Source organism: Mizuhopecten yessoensis, unplaced genomic scaffold (genome assembly GCF_002113885.1).
Source record: "Mizuhopecten yessoensis strain PY_sf001 unplaced genomic scaffold, ASM211388v2 scaffold7763, whole genome shotgun sequence".
NCBI lineage: Eukaryota > Metazoa > Mollusca > Bivalvia > Pectinida > Pectinidae > Mizuhopecten > Mizuhopecten yessoensis.
In genome coordinates, this window is record NW_018407210.1 from 1362638 (window position 1) to 1377124 (window position 14487).

Genomic DNA, 14487 nt, shown 5'->3' on the forward strand with positions numbered 1-14487 from the left:
ACCAACTTTTTTGAAACTCATGTAAAGATTGAAAACAGCATTCGGCTTTAAATAGTTTCATATTGTTTTCCCAAATCATTGATAAAATAAGTTTATATTATTAATTTATAGCCGGAACAATACATAAGGCTTGAGTTCAAAATCCATGCTTAAGCATGACAACGGCTTCATGAATACAGTCCCTGATGTGACAGGAACGTAAATAAGATACGCGTATAGAACAGCGGCTACACAGAATGAAACATGCATACATATTTCTTGATTTGAAACAAAATAGACAGGTATGACGTAAGAGCCAGTTTAATAATGTTGCAACTGTTTAGAATCATATGTTCTGAAATCTGCTGAGAACTCGCTGGTATTCCTCCTACTCAATATCCCGTGTAACGTCACATATCCACACATTCACGTCTAAAAGTGAAAGTTTTACCAAAAACCTTTTACATCTGAGTTTGATGTAGTATTAGAGGACGTAGACATGGAACGCGTACACTTTCATTCAATTTTGTTTTGTCATAATCGCGAACTTAGATCACATGAAAAGTAAAAACACCGGGCAGTATAGTTTAATTGCTTTCATATATCTTGTATCAATCAAACTGTCACTGTCACGAACAAATGTTAATTAAATAGATGTCGGCTGAAATCGGGATACGAAAATGAAAATGGCCCTTCCCCACTTCATGTTTTTTTTTCACTTAAAATCACTAACATGCAAGTCTATTTGTGTGAAATTAGCAAATATGTACTATTTTGCCCTCTCTAAGGTGTATTGAGATACTTGAAAACGTGTACTGTTCTGGGACATTATTTGCCTTCTCCGTTCAAAAACAATTACAACATCTTAACAAATAATTAAACAGCTTTCTCACTCGTCACTCGGTTGTGGCTTGAAATAATTACCAAAACCTTAACCACGAACAAAAATTGCTTCATATTGTATTAATATTTTTCAGAAAAGAAAAAGGTTCCCAAATATCCACTCATTGCTAGCTTCAAATCTTAGGTGAATTTCAAACTCGAAAAAGAACAGAATTCTGCATGGCTCTAGTTGGTGGTATTCAATTCTGTCTCGCTCTAGTTGGTGATATTCAATTCTGCCTATCTCTAGTTGGTGATATTTAATTCTGCCTATCTCTAGTTGGTGATATTTAATTCTGCCTATCTCTAGTTGGTGGTATTCAATTCTGCCTATCTCTAGTTGGTGATATCTCATTCTGCCTCGCTTTAATTGGTGATATTTAATTCTGCCTCACTCTAAATGGTGATATTCAATTCTGCCTGTCTCTAGTTGGTGATATTTAATTCAGCCTCGCTCAAATTGGTGACTTTCAATTCTGACTCGCTCTATATAGTTGGTGATATTCAATTCCGCTTCGCTCAAGTTGGTGATATTCTATTCTGCCTGGCTCTAGTTGGTAATATTCAAATTTTCCTCGTTCTATTTGGTGATATTCAATTCTGCCATGCATTAGTTGGTGATATTTAATTATGCCTGGCTCTAGTTGGTGATATTCAATTCTGCCTGTCTCTAGTTGGTGATATTTAATTCAGCCTCGCTCAAATTGGTGACTTTCAATTCTGACTCGCTCTAGTTGGTTATATTCAATTCCGCCTCGCTCTAGTTGGTGATATTCAATTCTGCCTCGCTCTATATAGTTGGTGATATTCAATTCCGCTTCGCTCAAGTTGGTGATATTCTATTCTGCCTGGCTCTAGTTGGTAATATTCAAATTTTCCTCGTTCTATTTGGTGATATTCAATTCTGCCATGCATTAGTTGGTGATATTTAATTATGCCTGGCTCTAGTTGGTGATATTCAATTCTGCCTGGCTCTAGTTGGTGATATTTTATTCTGCCTCGCTCTAGTTGGTGATATTTAGTCCTGCCTCGCTCTAATGGGTGACTTTCAATCTGACTCGCTCTAGTTGGTGATATTCAATTCTGCCTGACTGTAGTTGGTGATATTCAATTCCGCCTCGCTCTAGTTGATGATATTCAATTCTGCCTCGCTCTAGTTGGTGATATTTAATTCTACTTCGCTCTAGTTGGCGATATTCAATTCTGCCTCGCATTAGATTGTGATATTTAATTCTGCTTCGCTCTAGTTTCTGATATCTAATTCTGCCTGGCTATAGTTGGTGATATCTAATTCTGCCTCGCTCTAGTTGGTGATATTCAATTCTGTCTGGCTCTAGTTAGTGATATTCAATTCTGCCTCGCGTTAGTCGGTGATATTTAATTCTGCCTCGCTCTAGTTGGTGATATCTAATTCTGCCTGGCTGTAGTTTGTAATATTCAATTCTGCCTGGCTGTAGTTGGTGATATTCAATTCCGCCTCGCTCCAGTTGACGATATTCAATTCTGCCTTGCTCTTGTTGGTGATATTCAATTCCGCCTCGCTCTAGTTGGTGATATTCAATTCTGCCTCGCATTAGTTGGTGATATTTAACATTGTCTCGCTCTAGTTGGTGATATTCAATTCTGCCTCGCTCTAGTTGCTGATATTAAATTCTGCCTCGCTCTAGTTAGTGATATTAAATTCTGCCTCGCTCTAATTGTTGATATTCAATTCTGCCTGGCTGTAGTTGGTGATATTCAATTCCGCCTCGCTCTAGTTGATGATATTCAATTCTGCCTTGCTCTTGTTGCTGATATTCAATTCCGCCTCGCTCTAGTTGGTGATATTCAATTCTGCCTCGCTCTAGTTGCTGATAATAAATTCTGCCTCGCTCTAGTTAATGATATTCAATTCTGCCTCGCTCTAGTTGCTGATATTAAATTATGCCTCGCTCTAGTTAGTGATATTAAATTCTGCCTCGCTCTAGTTGGTGATATTCAATTCTGCCTCGCTCTAGTTGGTTATGTTTGATATGCCTCGCTTTAGTTGGTGATATTTAACACTGTCTCGCTCTAGTTGGTGATATTCAAATCTGCCTCGCTCTAGTTGCTGATATTAAATTCTGCCTCGCTCTAATAAATGATATTCAATTCTGCCTCGCTCTAGTCTGTGATATTCAATTCTGCCTTGCTCTAGTTGGTGATATTTAATTCTGCCTAGCTCAAGTTGGTGATATTCAATTCTGCCTCGCTCTAATTGGTGATATTTAATTCTACCTCGCTCTAGTTGGTGATATTCAATTCTGCCTCGCTCTAGTTGGTGATATTCAATTCTGCCTCGCTCTAGTTGGTGATATTTAATTCTGCCTCGCTTTAGTTGGTGATATTTAACACTGTCTCGCTCTTGTTGGTGATATTCAATTCTGCCTCGCTCTAGTTGGTGATATTCAATTCTGCCTGGCTCTAGTTGCTGATATTTAATTCTGCCTCGCTCTAGTTAGTGATATTCAATTCTGCCTCGCTCTAGTTGGTGATATTTAATTTTGCCTTGCTCTTGTTGGTGAGTTTCAATTCTGCCTCGCTCTAGTTGGTGATATTCAATTCTGCCTCGCTCTAGTTGGTGATATTTAATACTGCCTCGCTTTAGTTGGTGATATTTAATTCTGCCTCGCTCTAGTTGGTGATATTTAACACTGTCTCGCTCTAGTTGGTGATATTCAATTCTACCTCGCTCTAGTTGGTGATATTCAATTCTGCCTCGCTCTAGTTGGTGATATTTAACACTCTCTCGCTCTAGTTGGTGATATTCAATTCTGCCTCGCTCTAGTTGGTGATATTTAATTCTGTCTCGCTCTAGTTGGTGATATTTAACACTGTCTCGCTCTAGTTGGTGATATTTAACTCAATTAGGCTTCACGACATTGCTTTTTGTTGGGTTTTTAACACGATATTTAACAACAAGAACGGGATTTGTTTTATTAAATGGCGGTCTCAATTGGCATGTATATGATAAAATTGGAAGATTTATTCTGAAAATAGTGTGACACAACTCATCACGAAATCTCGGATCCACACCTGAAGATGTTAAAAAAACTGTTCAAAAACTGTTCGTGTTGATATTTCAAACTTTTCAGTAAATGTCATATGAATTGCATTTTAATGTCTGCAGTAATCAATATCAGGTTTTTAATTGATGACAATATGTACACAAAACTCGAAAGAAATACACCTTACATACATCTTGCAGAAACATGACTTTTTTACATTATCATCAGCCATCTGTGTTTGATGACTCAATCAATTAATCAATCAATTAATCAATCATGTAATCAATCATATTATCAATCATATAATCATATACTATAATATTTAAATTACTGGCTAAAATATGCTGCAGTTCATGATCACGGATCAGGTTCATTTACAAGATGCACAATTTATCAGACGAGTTCAAAATTAAGAAGGGGAGTGCTGCTTCAGACAGTGATAAATTAGTAAAATACGTACAATGTATATTATATATGCATTTTGCTATTGAACACTATACAACGGGCAGTCGTAATAGGCATTTTCTGAAACAGTTGCACTTTAATAATTAAAACAATAGGAACAAGTCAGGGTTTCTAATGACACAGTGTTCTTGTTCGTAGTATCAGAATAGTCGGTGTATATATGTCCTTGATTTGTTTATTCCATTAGTGTCAGTCTACAGCTAAATCAACCAATATCAGTATGGTAACCGATGTACGGCACAGAAGCTCAAAATAAACACCTTTATTTATGTAACTAATATATCGTGGAAACATAACCATAAAAGTGTTTTTTTATTATACCGATTGATAGATAATTATCTAAAAACTTAAAGTGAAAAGTTAAAATACACAACAAATTGTATTCAACCGTTTGGATCGCGATAATTGAAAGCGGCCTTGTATTAATGTTCTGACCAGGCCAATTATGCCTCTTTGTTTTAATTCAGTTATAGTTGTCTCCCTTGAAAGGAAACCCATATCACAAGTTTAGATTGTTGGTATATAACTAAGCATTTCAGACATGATTCGGCAAAAAACGGAAATAAATGCAACTCTTGAAAGTAAAGGAACAAAATAAAGATGCAAACAATAAGTTACGTCTATAAGTTGAATGTCGTAAAATTACCGGAAGTGATGAATGTAAACACAGTCGTGGCTTATTTCGATTTGGTGGAACATACAACTGTTGAATCAACACAACACGACACTTTCCAGCGACCCACTGCCTGGAGGCAAATAGGAGGATGACTTAGATTTGCCTTAAGTTTACATTTTGTGTTAATTTTGGGGAAAATACTAAAGACTTAGGACACATGGCATCTGGCAGCATCATGGAGTAAGTTGGGGATAGCCAGACATGCAGGCCTGCTAGTCAGGTGTCAGTTGGCCTTCTAAATTTGTATCATGTTCACATTTCTATTCAGACTTCAGTTGTAATTTGATATACATGTATGAGCGCGTACAGTAACGATTTATACTTTAATGTCACTACAGGAAGGCTGTATATCTAATGCATATTCTAGATATCATTTACAATTACTTGTCACCTACATACTGTCATCAACACTGAGTTAGGTCGTCTTAGGTTACTTATAATCAATACTATTGATATAGAGTGTTCGAAATATAACAGCGAAAACTAGTTCATCATAAACCCACAGCTGTCGGCCTTCATATTGCCAAGCAGTACAAAGGGGCAGAGCAGCTACAGAACAATTGGTATCATGTGCATCCCATGTACGCGGTGTACGAGACATGTCAGGTTTTTTTTAAACCCCAACGTAGGAGAAAAATAGAAATTAAGTCATACAGAGTGGTCTGATCATCCTACAAACCATTAGCATCATCATATGTATTACATATTTGGCATATTTTTAATGGTTTTAATGTATTATGTTAAGCTTGTTGTACCAAAAAGGAGCAACTTCTTTACTGCTATATGCAATTAAATGTAAAATATATTGTTACAATAAATAGGATAATCTATATTGATCTGTATGTGCTAGGTCACGTGACCAAATGGTCTCTATGTTGTGCATGTACATGTGCTGTCCATGTCTTGTGCACATGTATCTACATATAATGTACATGCTGTACTAACATGCATATGTGTGACCTTGACATAACCTTTCTATATGTACTTGACCCTATATTTTATTAGCTAAGCTTACTTTGCAATGAAAGTTCATTTCAAACTTCATTCTTGGTCATATTCAATTAAGAGATCTTTGGAAACAGCAGGACATTGCTGATTTTACCTATAGTTTCTTATATATAGCTAAGACTGATCTAGTAGAGATTACTGAGTGACCTGAAAGTATTGGGCCATATGGCAGAGGTCATTTGTATGTGTGACCTCACCCCCTGTAGCCAGAGGTCATTTGTGTTTGTATGTGTGACCTCACCCCCTGTAGCCAGAGGTCATTTGTATTTGTATGTGTGACCTCATCCCATATAGCTGGAGATCATTTGTTTTTATATGTATATACATATATGTGATCTCGACCCATAACCAGAGGTCTTTTTTATCTATATGTGTGACAGTAACCATATCCGTAGGTCATTTGCATTTGTACATTGTATGTGTGTATCATGCAGTTTTAATGCACTAGCATTAATGATGATAATTAAAGCACCTAACCAGATCTAGTCATGTACTCGTTGATGATTGAGGCTTGAATAATCAGCATTTACAGTACCATCAATCCATCAGTCTATACACGTCAGTCTAGATATCTGCTCTGAAATAGGAGTCAATTTGTACATGGATTTTGTTGCGAGGGTTGTATATTGACTCCACAAAATAGAATACCAAGACAACACCTCTGTAGCTTTATTAATAATTAACCCTACCTGGATTCACTGAGGCAGAGCGATCCATTAATCAATGTTGCATTGTCCTGAAAGTATATCAGAATTTGCGTAGTGACTGCAAGCACTGATAGATGTAACAATATGTTTTAATGCTCTATACCCTATTTGCACTTTTCATATCATATACATGTACAAACAATAACACGCATATAATGTACATAGAATTTGTTAAACTGGACCAGTGTTCTCATTAAATGTTGCAATCGGTCGCCAGCAAAAATAGTCTGCTGTTCATAAACTTTGAACTGGCTATTTTTTCAGAATACATAGAGGTAAACATTATAGCATGTGAGTATTCAACTGACTTTTCTCAAAGCTTAGAACACTGCTAAGTTACAGTAGAATAACTTATAACATGGCTGAGTCACCTTAGAATAACTTAGAACATTGGTGAGTTACAGTAGAATAACTTATAACACGGCTGAGTCACCTTAGAATAACTTACAACACTGCTGAGTTACAGTAGAATAACTTATAACACGGCTGAGTCACCTTAGAATAAATTACAACACTGCTGAGTTACAATAGAATAACTTAGAACACTGCTCACTTACTGAGTCACAGTAGAATAACTTAGAACACTGGTGAGTTACAGTAGAATTACTTAGAACACTGGTGAGTTACAGTAGAATAACTTACAGCACTGCTGAGTTACAGTAGAATTATTCTGTTCAGATGTCAGACTAGAAAGTTGGTCTGGATAACGAGTTGAAGTTGTGCCTATATATATAGCTACTAGCAACGATTCAATATTCTAATGATTAAAGTGTAATGCTAGGTCTCACTATCAGTACCATCAATGTAAACAACTGAGGTAGACAGTAATGTTTGGGTGTGTTACAGATGACTTTGGTGAGAAGGACATACAACAAGGATGCCGTTAGAACGCGGCGCGGCCATCCAGCTAGGACTGCTGCTCCTAGCCGTGCCAGCCCAGTACTTTGTCTCCCAGTACTTCTCCGTGTCAGAGTCACAGAGAACTTTTGCCGTCAGGAAGTAATTATATAAATCATTTTTACCTCTTCTATCAAAGACCTAACAAAAATATGTTCAAGTTTAGCAATTTTACTAATGCTTGTAAAATGTTGAAAAAAAGGTAAGAATGGGTTTACAATCTGCACAGGTAGATTTTATGTTACTGTTTGTGTTCCTGCATGATACCTTGATCATGAAGCTGTGAAAGCAACAGTGTCCTCAAATTTGAAGATTCGAGCAGTGTTGGATCAGCACAGTGGAGAGGCTGCTTATCTTTCTCAGAGTGAGCCATTTAATTAAAATGTAAGCAGTTTGATGAACCATATTTCACATTCATGAGGCCCAAAATGGGGTATATTTAACTATTGGACTTGGATAAGTAATTTATAATGGCATGCTGGTTTCAAAGATGTGATTCATTAGGTTGTCTTCACCAAATATTGTTAAACCTATTTATATTTTAATTAATGATGTCATCTATTCTGTTCTCCAACAGCTGTTGTTTTGCTTTCTTTTGTTTTAGTGTTTTTGCTGGTTCTTAAAAATGAGACAATCACAAGTTCAAAAAGTCACTGTTAACTGAACTAAACATAATTTGTATCAGCTTATACACAAACTGAACTTGTGTGAAAATTAACTCCTCCACATGCATATTTCTCTTGTTTTCAGTTTACTCAACAATGCTGTGGGTTTTAAAAATAAGTACCTATCATGGAAGTCATGGCAACAATGGTGCATGGACATAATTGGTGGTCTCCATGAAAACATCCCCCCCTACACTGGCCAGGACAATGTGAATGGGGAGTCGCCGGCGGTGGAGGTCCTCAAGTACAAGGACCCGCTGGGTTATTTTGCAGGTAAGACTTTGCTAGGAAGGTTGATCAAGGCTCTGTTCACTGGAAGACAATTCTGACATTATCTCAACTCTTGGACTCTATTGGTAATTTAAGGAAGATACAAAAGAGTATGATTATACAAAAAGATAAAAAAAAATATCTGTTCAACTACAATATGACACATATTTCTGCAAATACACGAGATTAAGATAAATATCCTTCCTTCACAGGTGACCCAGATCCAAGAAGTCCCCGAGCTCCTAATGTACAATTTCGTGTTGGACAGGTGGTACGACACAAGGTCTGGGGGTACAGAGGGGTGGTAATAGGCTGGGACGCCACAGCCAGAGTAAGGGTATTATACACAAGGTCAGAGGGTACAGAGGGGTGGTAATAGGCTGGGACGACACAGCCAGAGTAAGTGTATTATACACAAGGTCTAAGGGTACAGAGGGTTGGTAATAGGCTGGGATGCCACAGCCAGAGTAAGTTTATTATACACAATGTATGAGGGTACAGAGGGTTGGTAATAGGCTGGGATGCAACAGCCAGAGCAAGTTTATTATACACAATGTCTGAGGGTACAGAGGGTTGGTAATAGGCTGGGATGCCACAGCCAGAGTAACTGTATTATCCAAAAGGTGTGAGGGTCCAGGGGGGTGGTAATAGGCTGGGATGCCACAGCCAGAGGAAGTGTATTATACAAAAGGTGTGAGGGTACAGAGGGGTGGTAATAGGTTGGGACGCCACAGCCAGAGTAAGTGTATTATTCACAAGGTCTGGGGGTACAGAGGGGTGGTAATAGGCTGGGACGACACAGCCAGAGTAAGTGTATTATACACAAGGCCTGAGGGTACAGAGGGGTGGTAATACGCTGGGACGCCACCGCCAGAGTAAGTGTATTATACACAAGGTCTGAGTTTACAGAGGGGTGGTAATAGGCTGGGATGCCCCAGCCAGAGTAAGTGTATTATACAAAAGGTCTGAGGGTACAGAGGGGTGGTAATAGGTTGGGACGCCACAGCCAGAGTAAGTGTATTATTCACAAGGTCTGGGGGTACAGAGGGGTGGTAATAGGCTGGGCCGCCACAGCCAGAGTAAGTGTATTATACACAATGTCTGAGGGTACAGAGGGATGGTAATAGGCTGGGATGCAACAGCCAGAGTAAGTGTATTATACAAAAGGTGTGAGGGTACAGAGGGGCGGTAATAGGATGGGACGCCACAGCCAGAGTAAGTGTATTATGCACACCACAGCCAGAGAAAGTGTATTATACACAAGGTCTGAGGGTACAGAGGAGTGGTAATAGGCTGGGATGCCACAGCCAGAGTAACTGTATTATCCAAAAGGTGTGAGGGTCCAGGGGGGTGGTAATAGGCTGGGATGCCACAGCCAGAGGAAGTGTATTATACAAAAGGTGTGAGGGTACAGAGGGGGGGTAATAGGCTGGGATGCCACAGCCAGAGTAACTGTATTATCCAAAAGGTGTGAGGGTCCAGGGGGGTGGTAATAGGCTGGGATGCCACAGCCAGAGTAAGTGTATTATACACAAGGTCTGAGGGTACAGAGGGTTGGTAATAGGCTGGGATGCAACAGCCAGAGTAAGTTTATTATACACAATGTCTGAGGGTACAGAGGGTTGGTAATAGGCTGGGACGCCACAGCCAGAGTAAGTGTATTATACACAAGGTCTGAGTTTACAGAGGGGTGGTAATAGGCTGGGATGCCACAGCCAGAGTAAGTTTATTATACACAATTTCTGAGGGTACAGAGGGTTGGTAATAGGCTAGGACGCCACAGCCAGAGTAAGTGTATTATGGACACCACAGCCAGAGTAAGTGTATTATACACAAGGTCTGAGGGTACAGAGGGTTGGTAATAGGCTGGGTTTCAACAGCCAGAGTAAGTTTAGTATTCACAATGTCTGAGGGTACAGAGGGGTGGTAATAGGCTTGGAGGCCATAGCCAGAGTTAGTTTAGTATATACAAGATGTCTGTATTCCCGACTGAGTAGATAAATGAGCACATGTTGCATTTCTATTCCAGGCTCCAGAATCCTGGCTACAAGACAACCACGCAGCAGACAAATCAGTAAGTAATACTATACAAACTATACAGCTGATTATGGTAGGGAGACTTAGTTTTGTGTCAAAACATAAAAGGTAAACAGTTAAACTTTAGTGATTGTCAAACTGTGAATCCTTGTTTTAGTATTTCATTTAATGCAGGTATTATTTTGTAGCAGACCAGGTTTGTTTATAGCTGGGTTTTGTTTGAAATTCTTATTTCAGCATTTCATAAGTAGTCTACAATTTGATGTTGCTAAAATAGCCTACGTTACAGTATATATTCATAAATAATGGTAGATTGACAATGTATCAACCTTTTGTACTGTATATTAATTGAGTTGCACTTTTAGAAATGTAATTGGTAGAATTTTGTTTGTTTGGGGTCTTACATCCAGTATTTCTACCCTGCTAAAACAATCCATACTTTGGTAATTACAATAATAAATTGATAAGTTGACAATTTACTCAAATCTTTTGTACTTGCATGTTGAAAATTTTGACATTTTTATGTAGTGTGTTTTAGGAAATATTTGCCATTCAAATACTTGCAGTATTCCCTGTCATGTTAAATTCGCCCTCTTTACAGAGGACAGGAATGGTGAAAGTTGTGGTGAAATCTCCCTATACCCAGTATTTATACATAATCCTGTACACAAATATTTTATTAAACTGGCCTGAATCTGGTTCTGTGTCCCTGTATGAAATGATAAAAGCTTGCTATAGATGAGAACATATGTGTATTACAGCATTGGAGGAAAGTGCCAAACTTTGCCATCCTGGTGGACACGAGAGACAGGATGTCTCCTCAAATGACATATGTACCCCAGGAAAACTTACAAGTTATCACTAATATGAGGGTAGGTACCTTGTATATTATTATCATTATCATGAGGATCTGTACATTGTACCATGTATATTATATCATCAATATGAGGGTCCATACATTGTACCTTGTATATCATATCATCAATATGAGGTTCCGTACATTATACCTTGTATATTATATCATCAATATGAGGTTCCGTACGTTGTACCTTGTATATTATTATCATTATCATGAGGATCTGTACATTGTACCTTGTATATTATATCATCAATATGAGGTTCCGTACATTGTACCTTGTATATTATTATCATTATCATGAGGATCTGTACATTGTACCTTGTATATTATATCATCAATATGAGGGTCCGTACATGGTACTTTGTATATTATATCATATCATCAATATGAGGGTCCATACATTGTACCTTGTATATTATATCATCAATATGAGGGTCCGTACATTGTACCTTGTATATTATATCATCAATATGAGGGTCCGTACATTGTACCTTGTATATTATATCATCAATATGAGGGTCCGTACATTGTACCTTGTATATTATATCATCAATATGAGGGTCCGTACATTGTACCTTGTATATTATATCATCAATATGAGGGTCCGTACATTGTACCTTGTATATTATATCATCAATATGAGGGTCCGTACATTGTACCTTGTATATTATATCATCAATATGAGGGTCCGTACATTGTACCTTGTATATTATATCATCAATATGAGGGTCCGTACATTGTACCTTGTATATTATATCATCAATATGAGGGTCCGTACATTGTACCTTGTATATTATATCATCAATATGAGGGTCCGTACATTGTACCTTGTATATTATATCATCAATATGAGGGTCCGTACATTGTACCTTGTATATTATATCATCAATATGAGGGTCCGTACATTGTACCTTGTATATTATATCATCAATATGAGGGTCCGTACATTGTACCTTGTATATTATATCATCAATATGAGGGTCCGTACATTGTACCTTGTATATTATATCATCAATATGAGGGTCCGTACATTGTACCTTGTATATTATATCATCAATATGAGGGTCCGTACATTGTACCTTGTATATTATATCATCAATATGAGGGTCCGTACATTGTACCTTGTATATTATATCATCAATATGAGGGTCCGTACATTGTACCTTGTATATTATATCATCAATATGAGGGTCCGTACATTGTACCTTGTATATTATATCATCAATATGAGGGTCCGTACATTGTACCTTGTATATTATATCATCAATATGAGGGTCCGTACATTGTACCTTGTATATTATATCATCAATATGAGGGTCCGTACATTGTACCTTGTATATTATATCATCAATATGAGGGTCCGTACATTGTACCTTGTATATTATATCATCAATATGAGGGTCCGTACATTGTACCTTGTATATTATATCATCAATATGAGGGTCCGTACATTGTACCTTGTATATTATATCATCAATATGAGGGTCCGTACATTGTACCTTGTATATTATATCATCAATATGAGGGTCCGTACATTGTACCTTGTATATTATATCATCAATATGAGGGTCCGTCCATTGTACATTACATTGCATCCGTACATTACAAGTAATCACAATGTGTACTTTAACTTAACACTTTTCTGATGAAGGTAGTATCACTCTTTCATATCCAGGACATTTTACAGTATTTTTCTCCTATTGCATTTCTTTTCATTGGAAGTTTCGGTGTTGAAGCATTGATTACCCTCACATCGTTTTTGTCTTATTGTGATTATGTTTATGTATATGTAAGATAAAATATTACCTATAAACTTTTCTTGCCCAGGACTAGTAGAATCTCTCACCTCCTTTCGGTTGAGATAGGGGAATCTCAACCCGAGGGGAAAGATTCTTAAACTGCCAAACAAGTTAAGTTGCTTTCCCTCTATCTCACCCACAAGGGGGTGAATGATTCTTTTTCTCTGACCCTGTTCTCCCATCTGTAAAAAGTGACTTTGTATTTCCAGATAATGCACCCGAGTTTGGACCACTACTTTGAGATGTATGACGGAGCACAATACATTCCTCGTCCCTGGCTTAAGGCCGTCTATCCACATGACTGACTGAATACCAATATTACTGCCCTCACTTACAACCCGTGTTTGTCACCAGATGTATAAAGGGCACATGCAATTTTATTTTCTCAATATATGTTATGAATAAAATGAATGAGTTTGTATAAATACATTGGACTGTAAATCAAGTTTTTGCAAAGCTATATAGTAACATATTTAAACAAAGTGGTTTAAAATTTGGTGTATCTTGTTTTGGTGTTTTATCACCCCTAAGAATGTGTGTACACACTAGTACTATAAACAATGCATTGTGTGTATGTGTGTGTGTTATACAATGTATGTGTATGATATACAATGTAGGGTTTATGCTTCAAAATGTATGGGTGCATACTTATCTATAATATATATGCATACTCAATATAGATGTTTATTAAACAGATGCATTCTCTATTGTATGGGTATCACAAACATTGTAATGTATGAACCATATCATTGTATGTGTATTCTTTACATTGTATGTGTATTCTTTACATTGTATATGTACTCTGTATAGTGTATGTTTACCTTTTACATTGTGTGTGGTATGTGTAACATTTATATTGTATGTGTACTCCATACATTGGATATGTACTCCATACATTGTATGCGTACTCCTGAACATTGCATGTGTACTCTGTACATTGTGTGTGTACTCTGTACATTGTTTGTGTACTCTGTACATTATTGTTATACATTGTATATGTACTCTGTACATTGTGTACACTGTACATTGTTTGTGTATCGTGTACATTGTATGTGTACATTGTTTGTGTACTCTGTACATTGTAGTTGTACCTTGTATATGTACTCTGTACATTGTTTGTGTACACTGTACATTGTTTGTGTACCGTGTACATTGTAGTTGTACATTGTTGTTGTACACTGTACTTTGCAGATGTACCTTGTCAATGTTTGTGTACA

The 14487-nt window shown here is 37.3% G+C and overlaps 1 protein-coding gene across 1 annotated transcript; it reads left to right on the top strand.

Annotated features, from left to right (window-relative positions):
- Positions 1 to 4969: 4969 nt before the first annotated feature.
- On the top strand, positions 4970 to 14284 carry LOC110454326. Its single transcript, XM_021503778.1, has 7 exons — positions 4970 to 5208; positions 7590 to 7742; positions 8391 to 8578; positions 8788 to 8906; positions 10605 to 10649; positions 11374 to 11484; positions 13480 to 14284. The coding sequence occupies exons 2-7, from the start codon at positions 7621 to 7623 to the stop codon at positions 13573 to 13575; spliced, it is 681 nt and encodes a 226-aa protein (XP_021359453.1). The 5' UTR covers positions 4970 to 5208; positions 7590 to 7620; the 3' UTR covers positions 13576 to 14284.
- Positions 14285 to 14487: the final 203 nt, after the last annotated feature.